The following is a 24,976-nucleotide window of genomic DNA, read 5'->3' as shown; positions in this document are numbered from 1 at the left end:
ACGGCCCTGTCTACTTGCTGTCCCTCACACCAAAGGGCCTCGGCAAGACAACAGCACCGCCAGCCCCCTGCCCTGCCAAGACCAAGGGCTCGGCTCTGCTGCAGAGGTCTTGCAGGCCCAGGGAGAACAAGCTTCTCCTAGTTGCAGCAGGAAATACTGTACCATCTCCTCAGTGGAGCAGTGCAGAGCTTATGAGGCAGCTTTTAGTGCAGACTACACAGAGTACCGCAACCTGCACACTTGCATTGGTAACGTGAGCTGGAAATTTATTCAACTGGGAGCCAAAATGAAGATGTTGAAACAAGGAACGGAGGAACGCAAGGCAAGAGGGAGACCTGGGGCATGATGGCACGACACAGCCATGTTCCAGTTCTGCTCACCCAACTGCTTCTGGGTTTCAGGCACTTGAAGCTACAATTGTGCATGAGTCCAGCCACTTCAAGAAGGTGAGGCTGGATGCAGGGCAGGGACTAGGTTCCCTCCCATAGCTGATCCATATATATTTTTTTTTCCCCCTCTAGACTTATCCTAGCTACCAGCAGGAGAAGCAGCGTTGTGAATACCTCCACCAGAAGCTGTCTCATATCAAAAGCCTGATTCTACAGTTTGAAGGAAGCAGGAGCTCCTAGGCAAACCATTGCTGCAATTCTTTTCCTTGCTTATCAGGACCCATCCCTGAAGTGGTGGAGGAAACAAATCCCTGAGGGTGCATGAGATTAAGGACAGGGTTCAGGAGTGCCCTTCTGCCATCAGTGCTTACCCCAGTGCCCCACAGCCCATGTGTGGCTAGTGCACAGGCCAGCTGCTGGGCTGCTCCAGCTGCCTGCAGCCAGCTGGTTTTCTGCTCCCTTCAGGAGAGCAGGAGGCCTTGGCTGCAGAGGAGAGGCAGAGCCAGGCACTCAGCAACCCTCTGCTAAGGCCTGAGCCAACCCTCGTGGATGCGTTACTTAAACCTTTGGGGGGTGGCTGCCCCCTGGCAGGGTTGGGCCAGCTTTCCATGCAGGTCTCCTGCTGAAAGCAAGGCCTGTGTCAATCATGTTTGCTGAGTTAACCTATGAATCCTTCCTCAGATGTCTGCTGCTCCTCAACTGAAGCCTCATTAGCTTCATTTTAATTGCAGCACACAGTAAGGGGTACCTGGACTGTCACCAGCACACCCCAGCACAATGCCCTTGCTCATGTCCTTTGTCCCTCTTGCCAGAAAGCTTCACCAAGCCTGTGCGTACTTCACCCCCACTGGTTCAGGCATTAGCACAAACACTTACCAAGAGAGGGCTCTGGGCCAAACAAGCTGAAGAACTTTACTTGTGCTTAGGGCCCATCTGCCACCAGTTCTGAAGTCACAGACTAGGGAGCAAAGCAAGGATCAGAAAAGCTTCCCCTGGCTCTGCCTTGCCTGACACAGGGCAGTACTCATTAAGGATGCAGTGCTCCAGTTTAGTTTTACAGAAGGTACTCATCAGCAGTCAGAAGTAGAGCCTGTTGTATTCCCCTGTTCCTTGTGCTAGCATCTCAAGTCTGCAGCCAGCTGCAGGGGTCCTGCCAGCCTGAGGCGCAAGGACCACCCAATGTCACACATATGCTTCCCCCTGCAAGGTGTCTTGATGTCTGTTCTGGGACACGGAGCACCTGCTAGCCAGCAGCAGAGTGCGGAAGGCAGATGCAGTTTAAGATACTAATGTAGCTGGGAAAGAAATTCTTGTACTGTATAGCTGCTGTAGACACAGAACCATGTGCTAAGCATTGTATGATCTACTGTACCTGGAGAATTCCAGCAGCAATAAATAATTGGTACACAGCCTTTGGAGTTGTGAGGTAGGAATCCACAGAGAAAGCAAGCACTGGCTCTTACCATGGTAACTGCTGCAACACAGCAGTGCCTTACGAGTCTGCTGATCCTCACTTCAATGCACATGCAGCCCAAAAAATTCAGATAGCTGGGGCAACAGCCTGTGTCTGTTCACCCACCATCTCGCTCCTGCCCTTCCTGTCAGCACATTCTGGGCCAAAGGAAGTTAGGACTGCCTGTACCCCAAGATGGTTGGTCACAGCCCACACCATCTGACTGCAGCACAGGATCCTATTCCTCTCTCTCCTGAAGAGAAAGCCACAGCTACCAGCCTGCTTTCTACCAAGAGAAGTAATGATCTTACAATTAACTGGTCTTAACTGTCCTAACCACATATAAGCCACAGACAAGCCTACTGGCTGTGAGAAACACCCTCAGCACTGGCCCTACCTGCATTTGGGTTGAGTATGTAGTTAGTCACACCCCTCCCCTACACTTGACTACTTTTTCACCAGCTTAAAAGCTGATTTATTCCTGCTGCTTGTATGCTGCTGAGCAAATCCTATGCCAGACTGCTCTGTATGCCTGCACTTGTCTAGATCCAACAGTCAGATTTAAGTACCACATACCTCTAAACTCGCTGAGGCAGCATGCGGACAGCAAAAGCATTTGTGACCAGAGTCCCTCAGCCCACAATCTGCATAAACATAGCACCTGAAGCACAGCACATTGGGGCAGCTGCTGCTACTATGGTCTGGGAGGACTCGCCTTACCTGAGGAAGAACAGGCTAAAGGCTGAACTTAATACTTCTAAAGGCTCACTGAAGGAAACTAGACTCACAGTAGGAGGTTGCTGCCTATGAAGAGCAGGATCCTGGTGTTAGGTTTGACAGGTCTCCATAGGACAGAGACACTTGATCTTAAGGGGGTCATTTTATTGTTTCACTTCTCCAAATGTACAAAAAAAAATTAGAAAATAACCCTACCCCCCACCCCCTCCCAAACCACAAAACAAACCAGTCTGGGGAGCCCCACAACAGTGCAGCTAAGAGACGGCAGGAAATTAAACAGAACTAGATACAGCAGCTGGGGCCCCTTGGCCCACATGGTCACTGGCTCTCCACAACCCAGAACTGGCCCCAGTCTGCCCAGTGCTTCCCCAATTCACACGGAGCTCATCCTGACCAGATAGCGAGTGGGTGCTTTACAAATCCTCCTTCACCTTCTTCTTGGATTTCTTGGTTTTATCTTCCTCCTGCAGCACAGGAGTGTTGGTTGCCTCCCGCTTCAAGTAGCTAATGAAGTCACTCACTTCTCTGCCACCCTGCAGAAAGCACAAGACAGTAAGGCAGTGCCTGTACTCCCTGTGGGCTTCCCCTTCACTGGGGGGGGGGGGTTCAGGTGCCAGGTGAGAGGCCAAGGTGACTGCACGCAGAGCTCTCCCTGTGGGCCTGCAGCAAAACATTCTCAGCAGGTACCACCGGCTGTGTTCCCAGAGTAACTAATGGGACAGAGCGCAACCTGCAACTCCAGAGAGGCTCGGCATTATTTGGACACCGGGATGCTACTTCACTTCTATACAAAGCAGCAAGAGCAGCAAAAGACTCACCTCATACTTCTTTGGACTCTGCTTCTTGCCAGCTGGAGCAAAATAGATGGTGGGGAAGCTGGGGAGAGAGAAGAGACATCTGAGCTCCCAACGTGCTCTGTTTTCTTTCAGACCAGCAAGCCAGCCTCACCAAAGGGACTTGCACCCTGCATTCCCCTGGTTTAACACAGTAAGTTTCAGCAGCTCTTAAGCCAGCAAGCGCGGCCTCCAAAAGCCTGGCCATGTCCGCAGAGTTGGCTGAACTCAACTAATTCCAAGTTTGCTAGCTAAACTGTTTTCAGAAAAGCAAGCCCAGCATTGTTTTTACACTGCCAAGAACAGAATCACAGCAGATTCAAAAAGCAGCAAGACAGGCCTCCAGGCATAGCCAGGACACCAGAATCCCAGAGAAGCAAGGGAGATGAAGTGTCCTTTGTTTTCACTCTAGATTTCTTCACACTAAGCAAATGCATAGCAATCATGTGCCAATCGCACCCACCCATCCTTCCCCAGAGACTTTCAGCTCTTCTGTTGTGGCTGCTGGTCAGAGACAGAAGCCTCAACTCATCCACTGACACGGTGGTGTAACAACAGTAAGACCTACCCTCTGACTTCATATGGAGAAGGCACATCATTGGCTGTAGCATCCATTTTGGCAATGATAATATTGGGGTCTTTACTGAGCTGTTGGTAGAAAAAGCTTATTAGTAACCACTCTGTAACAGTTAACACCAGGACCTCACCAATCAACGTCAAAGATAGTGGTATCAGAGGATAGTGTACACAGTATGCTAAAAAGTGAGCAAATTTCTTCTGAGCAGTTTACTTCTGCCTCAGCAGGGGCACAGGGAACAAAGTCTCTCCTCAGCCAGCTGTATGCAGCACACATCTCCCAGTGGTACCTGCTGAATTAGTCTGGTGTAACTTCTAGAGAATGCTTACCCCAGAGCAACCGCTTACCTTCCACCTTAAAAAGTAAGCTGTGAGGATACACAGTGCTCAGGAAGGAGGGGTGCCTGATGGCCACATAGCAAAAGTCTGGTCAGATCTGGGAGAACAGATTTATTTTCTCCACTTGTGAAAGCATGCAGGGCAGTGTTATCCTTCACCAGATGGGAAACTATAATCACGCAGAGGGAAAAGACCCAAAAAGGAGCTTTGGCAGTTCAGCCAGTCACTGAATCAGGGAATATTTATGTGCCACAGCAAAGGGCACAGGCTAAACCTACTAGTGTGGTTGCTACCATGGTCTGAATCCTGCTGATGTACTTCTGCAATCACAGGAGATGCCAAAACTCACTAGTCCTCAGGAAAGCACAATTATGCCCATTATCATAAAGGCTAGACAGACAGAACCTGCAGGATTGTTTAGTGCTGCAACATTCTAGTTTGCATTTGCAACAGAGTCCCAGACCTACCTTCTCCCCCAATTCTTTGTATTTGGGCTCCAGATTCTTGCAATGGCCGCACCAGGGTGCATAAAACTCTATCAGGACATCTTTGTCTTCTGCATTAACGATTTCATCAAAGTTCTCAGCAACCACCACCTGATAATGTTTGATCATAGAAGTTAGTTTTTTCTAAGTCAAGAGTGAGGCTATAACATGATATGCTCCATACACTCTGCCCAAGAAAGCCTGGCCCCCCCCAGTAAAGAGTCACATTGTACCTACACAGCAAGCAGCAAAAAACACACAACTCTTCACCAAGCTGTAACATCCTCAGCTTGCAGGTAAAAACCTGTCATAAGGCAAGAGCACTACCTGCAAGTGAGGTTTGTATCTGGTATCCTCACAGGAGGAGGTCAAAATAATTTCTTTTTAATCCCAGCAAGTTCCAGGCTGAGGCATCAGTCCAGCAAGACTGGGTGAGGCCATCCCCATCCACACAAAAACAAGCACTGCCTTCCACTCCCTTATAAGGCCCTCACCATAAAAAGCCAGGCTATGGCATGCTTTCATTCAGGGCAGAATTTACTGGGAGGGATGAAAGTTAGGAGTCATACCACCCTACACCCCCCCAGCAATGAGATGAACATGTAACTCCTTAAAAATAGTGCAGTCACGACCGACTTGAAGGCCATGCCATGAGGGAGCACAAGCCAAGACAGCAGGCCTTTGCATAATCCCTGTAAATCTGGATGATCCTGCACTTGCAGAGCACATCACTAGTGTGCTCAAGCAGCAGTTACAATGCTGAGAGAAGAAAATGGAATCAAAACTGCAAGCTGCATTTCTTCCTTGGCTCAGAAAATTGCAATACAACAAGCAAGTGAATTCTTCTTCCATCTATCACAGCAGAAGCTTCTCAAGATGCCACAACGCAGCACTTGCAGCATGGGATACTGGCATATGACTAGAAGCTGCTGCTGAACAGTGTTTCTATGTCCACTGGTAGGAGCTGCTGCTACACTTGATGCAGTACTCACCTTCACAGGGCCATCATTGCTTTCAGGGACAGGCTCCGATTTCAGATACTTTTTCAAGTTTCCATCGAAGTAATCTTGCAGGAATCTCTCCAGAGCCTTTCCATCACGGCTGAAAGTGAAGTGAGGTTTTACAGCCATCATCACACATACAGGATGAGAGGGGAAAACTTTCAAGGCTGATTTAAACTCCTTCCACCCACAGAACAGATGCCATCTACATCTCTGAGAGCATCAGTCTGGGGCTGGCTTAGAAGACCCCAGAACAAGTGCAAAGATGCTCTTAAGAGTTTTGACAGGAGGCTGGATGCACATCCCATTTGAAGTTTTAGACCTTCCAGCACCCTTAAGTTTCTTTTTTCAAGAAGAAAGGTACAACTATTTCCTCTGCCCTTTAATGCATCTTAGTTCCTAACCAGACACTTAAATACCTTGAGTTAAATTCTCCACCTTTGTGTAACAGGAGAGCCTGCAAGCTCTCTAGAGAGCAGGAAAACACATGAGTAGGAACCATTTTGACCCAGTCAGTTCTTCCAGCCGGAACATCCAGCTTTCCTGTTTCCTCCAAGCTAAGGAAGTATGATCTGGTCACAGACCCCCAGACCAAAGTCCATCAAGCAAGAGGCAACTCTGCCCAGTTCAAAAACTTACGAGAATTCTTCCTGCATGACGTATTTATCTCCTTTAGCAGTTCTGATGGCAACAACTGGAGCCTCACCCACGCTGCTGTCTAGACCAAACTCTGAAAGCTCATGGCCAAAGGTTTTCCGACTAGCAACAGCAAAAGACAGTTTGTGGCCAGCATCTAAGAACTTCTTTGCAATCATCATAACCCTGAGGGGAAAAAAAAAAAACCCCAAAACACAAAGCATGATTCTTTGGAACATTTTCTTCCACGTGACCTAACACCCTTCAAGTTGAAGTGCATGCTGGACAAGGAATTCAATGGCGTGATGTGTTCTGCATAGGCAAGTCCTACAGAAATGGTGTTGAGAAGCAGGGGTAAGCTGGTGTCTATTGTGAATGAGGCCTATGCAAATGTTGTGTGCTTTCATCCTGCACCCGACAGCATGACCACCAGGGTCTCAGGCACTGGGGAATACAGAGGATAGAATCCCACAGAGCACCAGTAAGGAAGTTCGTGCTTAAAGTCTAAGGACTAGGGATCCAAAAGCAAGCAGGTAGGGTTTCAAAGGACACACATATTGCATGCTTCGGGCTCTGCAGGCAGCAGCCACTCCAATAGTTCCAATTAGAAACTCAGCTGGAAGCTTTCTGGGAGAGAAGAATTCACATACGAACAATAGGAGAAACTGAGCTACGTGAATAGCAGCAATGCAAGGAACAAGGGAGAGAGGCCGATTAACCCCCGCCGCTGTGTACCTGTTGCGCCAGTAGTTGGAGCCCTTTGCGTTCTTCTCATAGTCCACATCATAGTATGCCACCAACAAGTCCTTCCCCTGGATCAAGTCTTTGTTGTCTTCGGTCATGTGCGGGCAGATGCCAAAGCTATCAAGTAGACAGAGGTTAGCAGCTCCAGTTTCACTGCCCAGAACCCATCACCTCCCACGAATGGGCTTGATGCAGCACACTCTTGTTTCCCACCCACAAATGTCAAATGCCAGTAATAGTAAGACCTAAGGAAGAAACACTTTGTTCATTCAGGCACCACATTATTCTAAGTCAAATTTCCGTCTCTAGCCACAACACCAGTGGCTATATCTGACCTAAATAAGGCCAAAGCTGGCATACTTCTCAGGAAGCTCAGTTTTTAAACAGAAGTGTGGTTGTAAAGAATATGGAGAGTAAATGCCAACAGCCATGCCAGGATTTCTAGAAAGAAAGTGGTCCCCAAAGGACACAGTGTGGGCAAGACAGCTCTTTTGGACACTAAGCAGGAAGCGGCAGCAATGCCAGCTAGAGAAGACAAGTTCTGACAGGGCCAAATCCAACTGGGGCCAGTCTATCACATTCTCTGGTGAGGAATCACTCACATGTTCTCCTGGATGAATTTTTTGATCTTTCCACTGGTGATTTTGTCTTCTGTGTACTTGATGGAGCTGTCCTCAAACTTGTTCGTCAGGCGTGGAGGACGGAATAAGACTATACCCCTGAGGGGAACAGGTACAATTAATTAGTTTAAAGTATCCCTGGGTTTCCAAGGATGACAGCTGGATGAGGTAAGAACCCAGTCTCCAGTGACTATCCCACATTCACTGTTCATAGCTTCAACAAGACTGTCCAGTTTCTTGGTGGCACTACTGCGTTAGATCTACCTGTCAGACCCCCCTCCATTATTCAGACAGGCCACAATGACAAAAAACCCCCACCATAACAAGCAATGGGGAGGCAAAACACCTCTGTTGAGATACTTCCCACCTGGAGGCAGACACTAAGCCTCCAGAGCCTGTAACCATTTGTACCTTTCTATCTCAATTCCAAAGAGCTAAAAGAGATATGCCACTGGCACTTGGGGAAGAAACAAGACCTTAAGCTACGTTCAGAAAGTGAATCCAGTTAACAACTGGAATCCATGGATTTGTTCCAGATGTCTCAATAACAAGAAATCTTTGTGTTAAGTAACTTACTCTCCATCTTCCTCATACTTCTGCACCAACTGGTCCTCAGTGGTGTGTGCAAAACGGTAGTTATCTCTTAGGTTGTTGGCGGCTTTCATGAATTCTGAATAAGCATCACCAGATGCATCTCCAAAGAAGCCTGCAGCAGAAAAACAGATGGTGACCCCAAACTGACTCAGCAGCAGTGTACAGCCCTCATCATTTATCTCCACAACGCACTGAAAGATCACTTCTGAATCAAGTCCTGCAACGCATGTTCAGGCCTTCATCTTTGACAGCTCCTCTCCCATTTTTATTGGAGCCTTTCTATATTCCTTCCGTTCCACCAGCAGAAAGTTACTCAAGAGTCTGCCCAGCTTAGTCACTCAGCCAAAAGGCAGTTGTCCTCTGAGCACTAAGACAGCCGTTTGTAACCATGTGACACTACTAGTGGTAACAACTGCCAATGGTACTTAATAAGTTTGGAAATGCTGATCAATACTCATCCAGTTAGACTTGTAAGATGGCACCTGATCCGCGCGAAGAAAAGCTGCTATTGCCACTTACAAACCATGGTCAAATCATATGATATTGACAGCCTACCAATGTCACAAGATAACACCGAATGTACTTTGTAGCAATCCAAAGCTACCTGTTGTCAGCCAGCCAAAAGAGCAACAAACTTTAAAAAAAGATACACTACAGTGCCAGGAGGTCTGACAGTCAAATAATCACGGGGGGGAGGGGGGGGGGGGGAGTTGGAAGCAATCCCCAGAGGTCATTAAGTCCAACCTCCTGTTCAAAGCAGGACCAGCTTCAAAGTCAGATCAGGTTGCTCAGAGCTTTGTTCAACTGAGTTTTGAAAATTTGAATGTTTTGAAATCCCTCTGGGCACACATTCCAGTACTTTATCATTCTCATTATGAAAAAACTTTTGCTCAGGTCCAGCTAGAATTTTTCTTGCTACAGCTTGTGATACAGCTTCTTATCCTTTCACAGTATATTCCCCAAGAAACCTCCCAGAGCCGAGCATCCACTCATTTCAGTGCTGCACTCAATCTACTCACCCACTACAGAAGCATCTTTATCACTAACGAATTTCTCAAAATCAGCCACAGAGTTGAGAGCCACTGAAGCAGGTCCCGCCTGTTTCTTGAGATGACCGACAATCCCATCTTAAAAGAAAAGTTAAATGATTAGAGGGATCAATAGGAAGTTCTACAAGACATTCTTCAAGCTTCCCAAAGCAAAAGTTGTTTCTGCAGAATCCATACACCTCTCCCATACAATAAATATGATGCGAATTGAAGGAGTGCTAACACCAACTTCACAGAGGAACTTTCTAGTGTTTTCCAGATACTGCCCATCAAGGGTACAAGGCGTGAAAGATAATGTGGAAACCTTCACTTTTAAAAGAGAGTTTTAAGGGATAATAAACATCCAGGGATCTGCCAGCACAGTGAGTTCTGGAAAGGGCAAGGTGGGGGTGTGCGTGTAGGTGAGAACCTTCTTTGTATCCTTCAACACATGTAACGTCCCTGAGACAAGTCTATTACACATGGGTCTGCCTTCTGCCACCATTTCGGCAAGCCAGATGCTTGCTGATGAGCTCTTACCTGCTGTCCTAGGCCCATCATAGGTTCCCGCTTCTTCTCCATCTCGAAAAATCTTTAAGGTGGGATATCCACTGACTCCATACTTATTACAGGTGTTTGAGTTTGCTGTACAGTCAACCTAAAGGAAGAGAAACATTGCTACTCAGTGACCTAGCCACCTGTACACACAGAAGAAAGCAGCTTTGCTGTTGCCCACGTTATCACATACAGAGATAAAGTCCAGAGGGTCTGAAAGCTCTTGTGTGTCTTTAGCCAAGGCTAGATTCCTTTCACCTAAAGTATAAGGATCCACAAAGCATCTACAAGACCAAAAGCTGGAGAGTCAAGACTGGGGAAGGAGGCAGCATGGGTGTAATGACAGGCCTAGCAGAATATCTGAGGAAATACTGCAAAGATTAAGTAGTTGAGAGTTTGACCAGACTACACTAGAAAGGGTAGATTCTTGTAATCAGTGACAGACTTAACAGGAATCAACTGTTCTTAGCACCTCATAAGTCCTAAAGTTCCTACACCTCCTGAAAAAATAGGCTGACAAGGAGGCCATGGTGTTGAGACCATGCCACTTCCCAGCAGGGAAGAGGAAGACCCTGATTTGAGAAAACCATACAGGTGATCTGGTAGAAAAGAAAGCTCTTGGACAACAACCCTTACGTTGTAAGTCAAGGGACAACACCATCAAGTACAGCACTACGCTAATTCTCAGACTAGATTACACAGCTCAAAGAAGGCTTCTTCCTCCCAGTTCGGGCGAGCCCTCTTTTATGCGCTCATACACACCCATTTTATGCTCTGCACACCATCTGAGTGGCAGCAGCCTGCGCAGGGTTCAGCTTCCAGATCATTCCCTGGTGTCTAAATCTTCACAGAGATGAAGCCCGGCAGAGCTCTAAAGAGCCTCGAAAAGGCCTGACGCGCACACCAGCAGGCGTTGTTAGCGGACTGCAACAGCAAAGCTTTTACTTGACCGAAGCCTGCCCGTGAGCTGCCCTGGGATGAGCTGGTGCAGCAAGTCCTCACCTTCACGAGTGGCACGATCCCCTTCAGCCGGGTCGCTGCCGACTCGTACTCCGGCGCCAACCGCTTGCAGTGCCCGCACCTTGAAGGACGAGGAAGTTGGGGGGTTAGGCCAGCCAGGAGCGCCGCGGCCCACCCCGGTCCCGGTTCCGGTCCCGGCCCCCGCCCCCGCTCCGGCCCAGACCCCGGTCCCGGCCCCCCCGCCGGCCAGGCGCCCCGCAGGGCCCGGCTCCGCCGCTCCCGCCCGCCCCAGGCGGCCCCTCACCAGGGCGCGAAGAACTCCACGAGCACCAGCCCCGGGCGCTCGGCCAGACCGCTCTCGAAGTCGGCATCGCTGAGCTCCACCACGTCAGAGGCGTGGACGGCGAGGGCGAGAAGCGGGAGCAGCAGCAACGGAGGCGCGGACATGGCGGGCGGCGCGGGGCTCCCTCCTCGGCGGCGGCGGCGGTTAAAGAGGCGCCGGGGGCCGCAGGCCGGAAGTCCCACCTCCCCAGGCGGATCTGCCGTGTGGCAGCTCTCCGTTGGGTGCCGTGACGCGCGTCACGCCAGCCCCGGCCAATTGCCTGCCGACAGGGGTGGGCGGGGCCAGCTGCGGCGACCCCGCCCCTCCCGCCCCGGCCGTCGGCCCTCAGCACAGCGCAGCGCAGAGCAGTAGGGTAGACGCCCGGCGCCGGCGGGACCGGCCTTCTGGGCTGCGCCGGGCGCCGACCAGCGACCGCTCCCGGGGCGGCCCGGCTCGACCTCAGGGCTCGGCCCCCTCCCCGAGCCGCGGCGCAGCCCGGGCCACCCTCCGTCCCGTCCCAGCGGCCAGCCCTGAGCCCCGCTGCCGGCTCTCTCCCGCCAGGCTGGGGTGCCCTGGCTGTGGGCGCGGAGTCTCCAGGAGCTGCATGCTGCCGGAATGATGGTCCGTCCCCGCAGGGTTTCACTCACTGAATTGCCACGTGTTTGTTAAAAAGCCCACTGCGGCCGTCAGGCTCGTCCAGCCTGTGGGAAGACGAGCCCGTGGTGTTGAGGGTCTTGTTTCTGCCCAGGGAACCGCACGGGCCGGCGTCCGGCCGGGCAGCACCCAGCAGCTCCATCGGCGAGGGCTGTCGGCTGTGCCGCAGCTCTGCGCCCACAGCCCCCCGCGTACAGTGGCCTGCAGCCGCCCACGGGAGCCCCGCTTCTGTGTGGGGAGCAGGCCGGCCTTCCCCTGGCTTCCAGTGCTTGGGTGCTCCTAGCCAAACCCGGGATCGGGTCCTTCCCACGTAATCCCATCAGCCTGCAACTTCCGCCACCTGGCTGCAGTGTCACAAATACCCTCTTCGCTGGTGGGAATGCCTGCTGAAGTGCTCGGTGTCAACCGGCCAGCCCCAAGCAGGCACACCCTGCTCCCACGTCACTGCCACCGTGCCCTGGCAGCACCGTGGCCCTGTGCTGTTCCTGTACGAGGAATATAACATATGAGCCACATAAATCTGCCTGCTGTTAACGATCTTGTTTGTGGGGATGCTCACCATGCAGCAGTTCCAAATCTGTGCTACCACATGCTTTCTCCAAAGGCACGGGAGGAATTACAGTTCCCCAAGCACTCCAGGAATGGGAAAAGACTCCAGAGATGGTACCTCAAACTGCAGGGCTGTAAAAAAAATGATCTTCCCTGTGATGGAAACAAAATGGGGTGGTTTTTGCCTTACAGAAATTGCTACTAAAGGATCCAAAACCAGACCAGGCTAGCAAAAGTTTAGGAAGGTGAAGAAAAGAAGAATGAAGGAGGAAACACTTGATGAACTCGTGGTGTCCTGACAAACACGGAGGGTGATGTAGGAACAAAGGACAGGGAACAAGGGGACAGTGGTGCCAAGTACACGACACTGCAGGGATGCACAGCAGTGACACCGGAGCTGGCGGGGCACTGGCAGCAGGTGGTGGGAAAGGACCTGCAGCATGACCCGGCCAGTTACAGAAACAGAAGGAGGTGGAAGAGCAGCTCCCCCAGCAAGGCACCGGCACCAGCTGCGGCGGGAAGCCCCCCTCTCTGAACTACTGCCGCCACCGTCTTCCCCCTCGGAGACCGGAGCCCGGAGGCGGCGGTGCGGCCTGGCCCCGGGCCCTGATGGGCCCGCCGCTCCCCGGGGAGCTGGCGCTGGCACGGCTGCAGGACCGGCACCATCGCCTGGGAAGAGCTGTACGACCCGCCGGGAGCCCCCCGCGCACCGCCTCCCGTTCAACGGGCACCGCCAGCCCCTCAGCCTGCTCGCCGCTTGTCCCGTTACTCCGCGCCCCGGGGCCAGCAGGGGCCGCTGCCGACCGCTCCGGGACCGCCGCCGCCGCCGCGGGGGGGAGGGGGCGCCGGGGGTGCCGTCCCGCTCCGGTCAGCCGCGCGGGGCCCGCCGCCTTTGCCCCAGGGAGACCCAGCGCGGGAGCCGCTCCCGCAGCCGGCCGAGCCAGCCGGGCTGCCCGCGGGCCGGGCGGTGCCCCGCAGCCCGGCTGCCCCCGCCCCCGCCGGGTTCCCGACATCAATAATGCAGGAGCTCGGCACCCTCTGCGGCGGCGGGACCGGCGGCGGCTTCGGGTTACAACCCCGAGCCGAGGCCTGCGAGAGTCAGCCCCGCCGCACCAGGAGCCTCCAGCCCCGGTGGCAGGAGCGGCGTGAGCGGGCTGGGGCAGGGGCTAAGGCTAGGGCACAGCTCCATCTCAGCGGTCCGTGGGACAGGACGTCTTTGGGGCTGCCTCTGTTGGAGGAAGGTTGGGAGCCACAGAGGGTGTGAGAGTGGCAGGGGCTGGTGCCAGGCTACGTGGACAACCCTGCGGCAGCTGCCAGCACAGGCCCTGTGGGGCCTCGTCCATCTATCCCTCTCCCTCACTCCCACTGGCCACAGGACACAGGAATGGCTGCTTCCCTTCCTAGCTTTGGGATGCTGCTCCTGCTGTTGCTGCGGGACCCCAGCTCCGGTGAGTGAGCACGACCCTCCGGGACCACAGACCCTGCTGCAATGGAGCCGTGCTCGAGGGGCTGCCCCACTCTCTCAGCCCCTGCCCCCTGTGCGGGAGTGGGGCACGGCTCCGGGGACAAAGATCCCGCTCCCGGGGTGTGAGCTGCCCTGCAGACCTGGGCGTCAAGGGCCAGGCTGGTCCCCTGCAGTGGTCCAGCCACGGGGGGTGGGGGGGGGGTTATGTCCTGCCAGCTCTGGAAACGTGGGTGGTGGTCTCGGGTGGTGACACGCTGCGGAGCCGTGCAGAGAGCGGCAGGGCTCCCGAAGAGCGGGGCCCTGCGGAGGGGCGATGCTCGCCGGGCCCTTGAGGCCGGGGCGGCTGGCGGGAGCCGTGCCGTGTGGCGTCCCGGCCAGCCGGACCTTCCCCGCAGGAGCTGCCTCGGGCGGGAGCGGCGCCGCGGCCCGACGCCTCGCGCCCGTCCTCCAGCCCCGGGCCGCACCGCGACCGAGCGACGCCGTCCCGCCCGTCCCACGAGCCGGAGCCCGGCGGCGCGGGGGGACGCCGGCCCCCGGGCAGAGCCCGCCGGAGGCCGCGGGGGCCCCGCCGGCGAGCGGGGCCGCCTCGACCCCGCGGGGCGGCGGTGGGGGCGCGGACGAGCTCTCCGGCCTCCCGCCCGGCCCGGGGCTGGCGGCTGAGCCGCGGGGGCCGGTGCGGCTGCTGCTCCCGCCGCGGAGCCGCCGGCGCCGGCCCGCGCTCCTCGGCCTCCCCCACGGGCTGCGGGGCCGCCCCGGCGGGGGGCCGCCCTCCCCGCCCCGCCCGCGCCGGCAGCTGCCGGCGGGCCGGGCCGGGCCGGAGGAGCGGGACGCGGGCCCTGGGCCGTGCGGGCCCCTCCGGAGCCGCGCGCCGGGGCTGCGGGACACCCTGCTGCGGGCGGCGGCGCGGGCGCTGGGGGCCCCACGCACCGACAGCGACGGGCGCTGCGCAGGTGAGCGGCGCCGCCGGCCCCCGCGCCCGGTGCCCGGTGCCCCGCCGCCGCCTGACGGCCGCGCTCGCCCGCAGGGACGCTGCCGCAGCTGCTGCTCTGGTGAGTCGGGCCGCCGCACGCCCCGCCGCTCCCGCCGCTGCCGGGGAGCCCGGTCCCCGCCCCGCTGGGGCCGCCCGAGGCTCGGCGGGGTGGGCTGCGGGCCGGCGCCGGAGGAGCCCGCCGTGGGGCACGGAAAGGGGAGCGGGGCTGCTGCGCCGGGGCGGCTCCGGACCTGTGCCCCGGCCGGCCCGACAGCACGGCGGGAGCCGCCGCTCCCGGGGGCGGGGCGGGCCGGGCTGGGCCGGGCCGGGCCAGGCCATGAACCGTGCTGGGTGCCCCGGCGGGACGGGACGGGGCGGGCGATGAGCCGTGCTGGGCGCCCCGGTCACGGGCCGGGATGGGATGCGCAGCGCAGGCACCTGGCCCGCAGACAAGGGGTTCCTCTGGGGCGGGCAGGGCTGCAGTGGGCAACTCTGTTGGAGAGCGATGCTGGGGCTGCCCCGGCCAGCGCGGTTACTGATCCGATCTCTGTGCTCCAGGGGCTTCCACCACAACCTCAGCTGGGACGCCCGGGGCCTGGGCTTCACGGCTGGGGTGCTCCCCGCTCCGCCGCCCCTCCCCGGCTGCCTCCAGCCTGTCCCCCGGGCAGCAGCTTCCGTGCCCCAGGGCCAGCCCTCGCTCCTGCCCCCTGTTCTGGAGACTGTGTGCAATGACAGTGTCCCTGGGCTGCCAGGCATCTCCAACTTCACGGTCTACCTCTACTGCAACCTCTTCAACAGCTCCCGGGGCTCCGGCCAGCGCCTAGGGGACCTGGGGGCTGCCTGCTCCAATGCAGCCTGGTACCTCTCTGCGGGTGAGGGAGGCTCAGCATGGGCCCGGGCCTGCTGGGAGCACTACCCTGCCCAGTTCAACAGCACTGTCTGCAGCAACACCTCCTTGAGGGAGACCCCTGGGCCCCAGCAGGACCTGCTGGAGCAGCTCTGTGCCGACCTGGCCCGGGGCCTGGCAGGGGCCCGGCCCCCCAGCCGCAGTGCCTGCCCGCTGGGTGCGCGCTGGGAGGACGCCTGGAGCTGCTTCCTGGGAAGCCGCGTGCTCTGGGGCGCCCGGCTCTGCGGCAGCGGGAGCCGTGAGTTGCTGCCCACTGACCTCCGGGCCTGGCTCTCCCAGCTGTGCGGCGATCCCCAGCCCCAGGCACAGATGCCAAGCGCCTCAGAGCCTGGGGGCGCAGACCCCTGCTCCTTCAGGGCCCAGAGCCTGTGGGCACGGGGGAACGCTGGCCTCTTGGACCTGTGCAGGACTGTGCCTCCCAGCTGCTTCCAGGAGCTGGTGTGCACCAATGCCTCCCTCCTGCAGCTGCTGGGGCATCCCCAGCCTGTGGTCGGGGTACACTGCCAGGGCACCCTGCCCGGGGGACACTGCCTGCTGAAGCAGCTCCTGGCGCTCCTGCCCCTGCACCCTAGGCTGGACGCTGCAGAGCTCTGCCCAGACCCGGCCGCCTACCTGCTGGGGCTGGCCTCGCAGCTCCCACAGTGCCAGGAGGAGGCTCCAGGCTGGGCCCCCCACGTGAACTACCTCCTGCGCCTGCTTGACCGGAGCCTGGCCCTCTCCAGACGAGAGGAGGCTGGGCAGGTGGCTGGGGAGCAGCTGAGCGATGCCATCCTCCTCTCCAGTCTCGTGGACAACACCTCCTTCTGGGGTTTGCTCAGGGCGAACGCATCTACAGGCATCCTGCGAGCTGTGGGCCGGTACCTGGGGTGGGAGCACAGGGTGTCGGCCAAGAGGGAGCTGCTGAGCTGCTTTAGTGTGAGTTGGGCAGCGCTGAGGGGGTGAGCGAGGGCCTCCCTGGGTGCGGGACAGTGGTCAGGGTGCCAGACCCAGGGACCCCTCCCGCCAGCTGCGGGATCTGGGCAGGGTGCAGGCCCCAGTCCTGGGGTCCCTGTCCAGTGCCAGCCATGGTGGGAGCAGGACCAGCGCATGTGGTCTGCTCAGCCACCAGTGGCTGGGAACGGTCAGTCCTGGATTGGGGTGTCAGGGCTGTAGCTTGGGGTGAAGCCACAGCAAGGCTGCCCCAGACCCGCTGTGGGGTACTGGGCGAGGAGCTCTGGGGGAAGGTCTGGGCTGGGACACAGGGAGTGCAGTCCTGCTCTCTCCTGCAGGCTGTGCTCTGGGACCTGCTCCAGGACAGCGAGGGTGCTCCTGCCTTGGACATCCTGGCGCAGGTATTGCCCTACCCAGCCAGGCAGGTTCCTGGCCCACCCAGGATCCTGTGGAGCAGAGGGCCTGCCTGCCCCTTGCGCTCCCATGGCCGGGGTTCCTGCTGCTGGTTGTGCTGAGCTGCAGCCTCCCCGCAGGAGTATCTGCAGATGCCAGAGGAGAGCTTCCAGGGACTGCTGCTCGCGGCGGGGCCCGAGGCTGTGCAGCGCTTCCTGGCCCTGCTGCACCGCTCCTGGCACCGGCTGCGCGGGGAGGTGGTTAGAGGGACTGGGATGGGGCAGGGTGTGCAGAGCCCATGTGCCGTGGTTGCAGAGCCTGTGTGATGGGAGGGGAAGAGCCCGCGTGTGGGGGGCACACACCATGTGGGGGTACAGCCACATATGGGGGTGTAGACCTTGCACAGGGCAGGTGGAGAGGCCGTGCTTGCTGGAGTTCAGAGCTCCCATGTGTGAGGGGTTGCAGAGCCCATGCCCAGGGGGTGTGTGTGCAGAGCGCAGGCGTGCAGAGCCCGTGCATGGGGGTGCTCTCCCGGGGCACGGCTGGGCGGCACTGGGCCTGTGCTGGTTCCGCGGGGCTGTGTCCTGCCAGAGCTGGGGCTCACGCAGCTTTGCAGGTGCCGTCACCCATGTCCGGGGAGGAGGCGCTGCCGTTGCTGGCCGTGCTGCTGCTCCGTGGATTGCCCCATCTCACCCCCCAGCTGTTTGTCAGCCTGTCGCAGTTCATCCCCTTCCTGGCTGTGTCTGACATTGCGAGGCTTCCGCCGGCCCTCCTGGCCAATGAGAGCGTGTAAGCGGTGCTGGGTGCCTGAGTTGCCCCCACGCATGGTGTGGCCAGCTCCGGCCTGTGCCCTGCATTGCCATCGCTTGCAGAGACCCCAGCCCAGCCCCATGGTGCCCTGTCCCCTGCAGAGCTCCAGCCCAAGCAGGCCATGCAATAGCTGTGCAGAAGGCCTCTAAGTGCCCCTGGGTCTTGGGCTCTGTGGGGCACGTGCTTGGTGATGGTGTCTGGGGTGCCCTTTGAGGTGGGTTCATGGTGCGGGGCTGGGAGGTTTCTCTGCAGCTGTGCCCCAGCACTCTGTCCCCACAGCCTCGCCACCCTGCGGACTCACAGTGCCCGCCTGACGCGGGGGCAGAAGGCCGCCTTTGCCAGGCGCCTGCTGCAGGCCCCCTTCCTCGGGGCTGTGCCCACGTGGCCCCTCAGCTTCCTTCGTGCCGTCCTGCCGCTGCTGCCCCACTTGCCGCTGCGCTGCTTCCTGCAGCTCACGCCCCAGCAGGTGGGATGTGAGCCCCGGGCCCTCGCGCAGGCTGCTCTGCCCAGCCAGCGTGCCCTCACCCACGGCAGGCAGGGATCCCAGCCCTGCACCCTCGGCCCTGCCCACAGCAGGCGGGGATCCCTGTGCCCCCGAGCTGGGAATCTCACCCTGCCCAACCCTGCACCCCTGATCCTTCACCCCCGATCCTGCACCCCCCTGGCTGGGACCCCTGTATGCCCTTCCTTGGCCCTGCATGCTGAAGCCACAGCCCTGGCTGGAAGCCCCAGGTCTGGTCAGGAGGCCTGAGCCAAGTCTCACCTTTTGCCTGCCCAGATCTGGGGGCTGGGGGATGGCTGGCAGCTGCTGCGGCTGGGGCTGGTGCAGGGCCGCCATGTAGCAGGCAGCCTGGCAAACAGGAGCCATGCAGCTGGCCCCAAGCCCGGGCACAGGTGAGCGTGATGGGGGCTGCCAGTGGCGGCACAGCCGTGCCCCAGGCTGGGCTGGTGCAGAGCCTTGGTCCTGCTGTGAAGGCCGTGGCCTTGCTGCAGAGTGGGGCTGAGATGGGTGCTGGCAGGGCTGCCCTTGCCCGCTAACAGGCTTTTTCTGTACAGGCTAGGGGCCCTTGCCTGCTTCTTGAGCCCTGAGGACCTGCAGGACCTGGCATGGCTGCGGGACCCCCGGGGGGCAGTGGAGCAGAGCCTGCTGGCGTGTGCAGCTGCAGGGACCCTACAGCAGCACGGGCGGGTGAGCCAGCCCCCCGGGAGGGATGCGTGGGCTGTGCCAGGCCACCCCAGGGGCACCTCGTGGATGGGCACCCTGTGGGGCTCAGCTCCCATCCCCTTGCTCTCTGGGGGAGCCTGGCCACAATGTGCTGGCACGAATAGGGGTGCCAGGGCAGCAGCTCCCAGTCAGGCAGCACATCAGGCCAGGCACCAGCACCAGCTCCACTTTTGCCCTGTGGCTCCTCCTGTGACAGGGGCTGGGGCAAGCTGCCCACCAGCCCTGGGCTCACGGCCTCTCCTGCTCCACACTGGCAGGTCATGCTCGCCCTGGCAGACTTGCTGCGCTCCACCAGCCTGGCCATGGTGAGCCCTGGGGAGCTGCCAGCATGGAGGGGCGTCCTCCCTGAGATGGGAGTGGGCTTCCTGCAGCGCCTGTCAGCTGCCCAGCTGAATGCCCTCCTGCCCCAGCTGCGGCCAATGCAGCTGACGCGTGCCCAGGTGAGTCCAGCTTGGCTGCAGACACCCTGGGCCGGGGGGTCCCCGAGCCCAGGGCACTGTCAGAGACTCCAGTGCAGTGCAGCCAGACAGCCTCCGAGCCTCGCGCCCTGCCCGGGCTATGCTGTCACTGCTGACCACCACTGCCTTGTCCTGCCCCCAGGCATCCTTCCTGCTCGCATGGGCTGTCCAGAAGGACAATGTGAGTGTCCGAGGTGCCTCTGCAGGAAAAGGATGGGCTGCGGGTGCTGTGCCCTGGTGCCTGAGGGCAGCCCCAGATCTCACACACCCATGCCTGCCTGGGCTGCCTCAGGGTCCCTGTGCAAGGTGCAGCCCTGCTGTGCCACAGCTGCCCGAGCAAGGCTAGCACGTTTCTCTGCAGGTGACAGCGGGGGAAGCAGCCAGGCTGTGTCCTCTCCTGCCAGGCCTGGGACCTGCGTTGCTGGCAGCTGTCCTGGACCCCCTCCGGGTCCAAGGCTGTGCATGCCTGGGGCCAGCCCTACCCCTGCTCTCAGCGGCGCAGACGGCATCCCTGCTGCAGGCTCTGCAGCCCCTGGACGGCTGGCCCCACTGCCTCCTGCCCCTGCTCCCCCTCCAGCTCCTGCATCGTGGTGCCCAGGCTTTGCGGGGGGCTCTGTGGGACCTGAACCTGCCCTGGTCCCCACAGCAGGTCAGAGGCTGGGCACAGGGCTGTGGGGGAAGGTGCTGCCCCCCTGTGCCTCCCACAGCTGCCCCCCCCAACAGGCCCAGCTCCTCTGGAGGGAGGTGGGAGCCAGCACTAACCGCAGCCACCACACTGCTGGGTGAGAGCAGCCCACCCAGGCTGACCAACGGGCACCAGCTGGGGCATGGGGACGGGGACATCTGGGAGCAGCCTCTGGGGTCCCACAGAGGGAATGGAGCTGGGAAAGGGCTGGGTGCCCTGGGCAGGAGGCGGGAGCCTTGGCAGGGCCCTGGGCAGGGTTGAGCGGGTGTCTATGGGGCTGGGTCGGTGAAGTCCTGACAGGGTCTAATGCTGTCATCCTGCAGTGCCCTGGGCTCGCTGGTGGTGGGCATGAGCTGCATGGCGCTGCAGGAGCTGGGCCGGGAGGATTTCCTGGGGGCTCTCCGAACCCTCTATGTGCAGCCTCGCTCCCTGCCTGCCAGCCTGGTAAGGAGGAGGCTCCGCAACCCCTGTGGCTCGCAGGCAGCCTGTCCCTGTCCTGCACTCAAAGCATGGTGTCCCCAGAGGCGCTGCGTGCAGGAGGAGGTGCTCAGGCGTCCTGCGCTCTCCGAGGAGGAGATGGCATGGCTGGGACCTCGGTTCCTCATGGAGTTGCCGTAGGTGTCAGGAGCAGCTGGCCCTGGCATGCAGGGCCCTTTCTGCTCCCATTGCCCCCTTTCCCTGTGGTGGGGAAAGCACTGCCTGCTGGCCTACAGCCCCCTCTTTGGGCCCATCACCATCCTTGTGTCTCCAAGGGACCAGTAAGCCCCTGCCCTGCTGCCCCTGCATGTGGAGCAGGGACTGGTGGCAGGAGCCCTCAGCAGGCACCACTGCCCTCCTGGCACCCCCAGCCCCTGGTCCTGGGGGCAGCCCTAGGGCCAGGCCCTGCCTGGTGCCTGGGCACCCCTGCTGTGAGAGGGGGTCTGCAGGATGGGGTTTAGTGCCCCATTCATCCCTGGGCAGAGCAGCCCCTTGCCCTGCAGTGCCCAGCTGTGCTCTGGCTCCTGCAGGGCGAAGCTGGTGGAGATGCTGCCTGATGCCATGATGCGGCTGGTTCTGGACCATGCAATCCGCCAGCCCCGCAGCCTGCTGGCCCTGCCGGCTACCCGCCGGGCAGCCCTGGCCCGTGGGGCCCTGCGCTCCCTGGTAAGGGCAGGGAGCCTAGCACAGGGCGCAGGGAGATGCAGCCACCTGCCCTCACTCCTCTGCTCTCCCTCCTGCAGCGGCTCCCAGCAGGGACGGAGCTGGGTGGGGAGGACCTGGACCGGCTGGGCCCACTGGTGGGGTTCCTGGGCCGGGAGACTGTGGCCCGCGTCCAGCCCCAGAGCCTGCTGCCACGGCTGGGGGACCTGCAGGACACCTGCCTGGCCGCGGAGGCGGGTGCCGAGCTGGGGCGGCTGCTGCTGTCGGAGCAGGCGCTGGGGTAGGTGGCGGCCAGGGGGCACGGGGCCCTGCCAGTGCCACCTTGACGCCCGTTCCCGCAGGACCCCGCCAGGCTGGCGCCTGCCCACCCTGCAGCAGCTGGGGCGCCTGGTCTTCCTGCTGCCCCTCGAGAGCCTGCGTGCCATCCCCCGGGTGAGCACCGTGTCCCATCCCACTGCCACTGCACTGCCCCATGGCTGGTCAGGCCCCGGCCCCTCCACCTGGTCCTGGAGCTGTGCCATCCCCACCGGTGCCCCATCCCCCTGGCTGTGCTGTCCCCACCAGTACCACATCCTTGTGGCCGTGCCATCCCCAATGGTGTCCCACCCTTGTGGCTGTGCTGTCCCTGCCGGTGCCCCGTCCTTGTGGCTGTGCCAACCAACCCACCAGCACTCTCGCCCCTGTGGCTGTGCCGTCCTTGCTGCTCCCCTGGGCCTTTCTGCTGGTGGGGTCTGTCCTGGTCCCTCTCTCCACGTCCTCCCAATGCTGCCCCAGGACTTGCTGAGCAGAGACACGGTGGAGCAGCTGCTGCAGAACCAGCGGGACTGGGAGCAGAGTGAGCTGGGACACCTCTGCCACCCCCCTGGCACCCTGGGTGAGGACCCCAGCCCGCAGGAAGTGCTGGTGGCCCCACTGGTGGCAGCTGCCAGGCCAGGGGAGCGAGGTGAGACCGTGCACTCCCCCCCTCAGCCCTGTCCCCGCTCGTGTACCTCCTGTCCCTGGTGCCCTCCCATGCCCTGCCCACACACTTTGTGCCCCTGCTGCCCATGTTCCCCATGCTGTTCCCTCCCTGGGCTGGCCCTATGTCCCCAGTGCCCAGTGTCCCCATGCCAACTCCTCCCCGGCTGGTGTGTCCCCCTCGTGCTGGGGCCAGCCTGCTCAGGCCAGCTCTGCAGCCCCCGTGCCCAGCTGTGCCGACATGCGTGCCACCTTCCCTGCGGTGTGGAGCGCAGCCCAGCTGGCCGCCATGGCCCCCCAGCAGCTGGAGGGCTGCCTGGGGCTGCTCAGCCAGGACACAGCGCTGCGCCCCGACCAGCTCCGGGCTGCCCTGGGCCAGGCCCGGCGGGTGAGGGGGGACATGGACGGGGTTGGGGGGGGCACATGGGGGGCCGTGCTGGTGGGGGTGGTGGGGCTCTGCTGGGCTGTGCTGGCCCTGAAGGGGAGGTGCTGGATGTGGGGAGCTGTGCTGGCCTGGGGGGGAATGTCCTTGGGGGGGCTTTGGTGGCCTTGGGGGGCTGCCTGTGGGCTGGCTGTGCTGGCCTTGTGCGGGTTGTCCTTGGGGGGCTGTGCTGGCCTTGGGGTCTGTCCGTGGGCAGCTGTGCTGGCCTTGGGGGGCTGTCCGTGGGGGGGCTATGCTGGTGCTGCCTGGCAGTGCTGGGTTGGGGACTGCCGGCAACTCGTGGAGCTGCTGGTGCTGCAGCTGTGGGGCAGCACCGGGGCGCTGGAGCCAGCCCAGACCCTGCGCCTGGGCCGGCTGGCCACCCAGCTGAGCGAGCCGGAGCTGCGGGAGCTGCTGCTTCCTGACTGGGGGGCCCTCTCTGCCCTGGGGGAGCTGGACAGCTGGTCACCTGAGCAGGTGAAGCCCTGGGGGCAGGGGTGGGGGCGGGGGGGGGACAGGGGGTGGATGGTCCCTGTGACGGGCTCTCCCCCAGATGCGGGCCGTGGTGTCCGCCTTCCTGCGGCAGCGTGGGGTGAGTGCCCGGGGCCTGGGGCTGCCTGAGCTGGTGGCACTGGGGCACCTGATCTGCGGGCTGTCAGCGGCTGAGCTGCGGGGCCTGGACAGCCGGGAGCTCAGGTGGGTGTATGCCCACGGGGAGTGCGGGCCAAGCCCTGGCTGGGGACCAAGAGGAGAGGAGCGGGCACCACCCGCTGCCTTGGTACAGACAGCAGTGCTGGGGCCAGCACATGGCCACTCGATGCTGCCTGTTCCCCGCAGCAAAGCTGCTCCTTTCCTGGGCTCGCTGAGCCTGCGCTGTACAGAGCAGCAGGCGGAGGTGCTGGCTGCCTGCCTGACCTCCAGTGCTGCCTTCGGCCCAGCCGCCACCTGGGGACCAGAAATCTTCGCAGAGGTCGGGACGCTGGCAGGTGAGGGCTGGGACGGGGCCAAGCCCTGCGGTTGCTGCTGCCTGCCCTGCTGTCCCCTGTGCCCAGGGACAGCGTCCTGACCCTGCCCTCTGTGCCCCAGCTGGGCTCCCCGACATCGTCCTCTCTGCGCTGGTCCCTGAGCAGATCTGGGCCCTCACACCCCGGGCCATCGCTGCTGTCCCGGCACCCAAGTTTGCAGTGAGTTCCTGGCATTGTCCACTGGCACGCTCAGCTGGGGCACGCATGGCACTGTCCCCCTGCATGCAGGGGAAGGGGGATTCCTGGCTGGGCCAGGGTGGTGGGACGCCCCCTAAGCCACACACTGAGGCATGGAGGTGGGATGTGTCCTGGCTGCACTGAGGAGCTGGTGCAGGGCATCGCCATGGCTGGCTGCCTTCTCCCCGCAGGTGGTCTTTGGCCCAGCTCAGCTGCGCACCCTCTCCAGCATCCAGGCCGCGGCTGTCACCCTGGGGCAGCGCCAGTGGCTCAGCAGCGCCCAGCGCCAGGCCCTGGCCAGTGCTCAGCATGAGGGACAGGCTGCCCGGGACGGCCAAGGTGAGAGTGGCTGGGTGGCTTCTGTCCCCACGCAGCACCCCGCCTGCCTGCCGTGGGCAGCTCTGCCCGGTCGCCCCTTGTCCCTGCTCTGCACCGCCAGGCTCAGCATGGGCACCCTGGGATGCTGGGAGGGCTCAGGTTGTGCAGGGGTTTGGCCCCAGAGCCTGCAGTGCTACCCTGCGGGGAGGCTGGCCTGGCTTCCTGCCCAGCTCATACTCTCTCTCGGCCGAGTCCCATCCCACCTCTGCCCGGAGTCCTCCCTGCTGCTGCCCCCTGCTCTAAACCCACGTCCTGAGCGGCAGCTCTGGGGGCAGCAGCAGAGGGTGCTGTCCCTGCCCAGAACTGTGCACATGGGGGGTTGTGTGCGCACTTGCAAGCACTGTGAGGGCTCCCGGCATGTGAGCCCTTCCACGGAGTGCTGGTGCTGGCATGCTCAGCACTGACAGTGCTTTCTCTCCTGCAGGCAGGAGTGGAGCCAGGCCCCAGTCCGGCTTCAGCTTGGTTCTCCTCCTCTGCCTGACCCGCTGCTTTCTGTGAGCATCCCAGTAATAAACTTGTGATGGCATAAGCAACGAGCTCTGCTCCCTGGCTGCCTGCA

At 60.3% G+C, this 24,976-nt stretch overlaps 2 protein-coding genes across 2 annotated transcripts; one reads left to right on the top strand and one right to left on the bottom strand.

Moving 5' to 3' along the window:
* Positions 1-2,703: 2,703 nt before the first annotated feature.
* Positions 2,704-11,471, bottom strand: PDIA3 (protein disulfide isomerase family A member 3). Its single transcript, XM_052808346.1, has 13 exons — positions 11,256-11,471; positions 10,994-11,072; positions 9,977-10,094; positions 9,428-9,535; positions 8,391-8,520; positions 7,797-7,913; positions 7,186-7,311; positions 6,454-6,636; positions 5,806-5,914; positions 4,796-4,924; positions 3,982-4,061; positions 3,399-3,456; positions 2,704-3,113 (listed from the first exon to the last, which is right to left on the bottom strand). The coding sequence occupies exons 1-13, from the start codon at positions 11,396-11,398 to the stop codon at positions 2,994-2,996; spliced, it is 1,500 nt and encodes a 499-aa protein (XP_052664306.1). The 5' UTR covers positions 11,399-11,471; the 3' UTR covers positions 2,704-2,993.
* A 3,262-nt stretch (positions 11,472-14,733) lies between these two features.
* Positions 14,734-24,821, top strand: STRC (stereocilin). The gene is made up of 24 exons (XM_052808913.1): positions 14,734-14,891; positions 14,966-14,990; positions 15,470-16,733; positions 17,087-17,149; positions 17,282-17,398; positions 17,758-17,930; positions 18,231-18,417; positions 18,730-18,845; positions 19,008-19,140; positions 19,434-19,616; positions 19,777-19,815; positions 19,996-20,283; positions 20,358-20,416; positions 20,643-20,933; positions 21,327-21,462; positions 21,540-21,739; positions 21,801-21,891; positions 22,234-22,402; positions 22,635-22,804; positions 23,159-23,314; positions 23,391-23,533; positions 23,675-23,823; positions 23,924-24,021; positions 24,231-24,821. The coding sequence occupies exons 3-24, from the start codon at positions 16,128-16,130 to the stop codon at positions 24,819-24,821; spliced, it is 4,158 nt and encodes a 1,385-aa protein (XP_052664873.1). The 5' UTR covers positions 14,734-14,891; positions 14,966-14,990; positions 15,470-16,127.
* Positions 24,822-24,976: the final 155 nt, after the last annotated feature.

The sequence above is a fragment of the Harpia harpyja genome, chromosome 14, assembly GCF_026419915.1.
Source record: "Harpia harpyja isolate bHarHar1 chromosome 14, bHarHar1 primary haplotype, whole genome shotgun sequence".
Classification (NCBI taxonomy): domain Eukaryota; kingdom Metazoa; phylum Chordata; class Aves; order Accipitriformes; family Accipitridae; genus Harpia; species Harpia harpyja.
The sequence above is the reverse complement of the archived record's forward strand: the minus strand, read 5'-3'. Positions and strand labels throughout refer to the sequence as shown.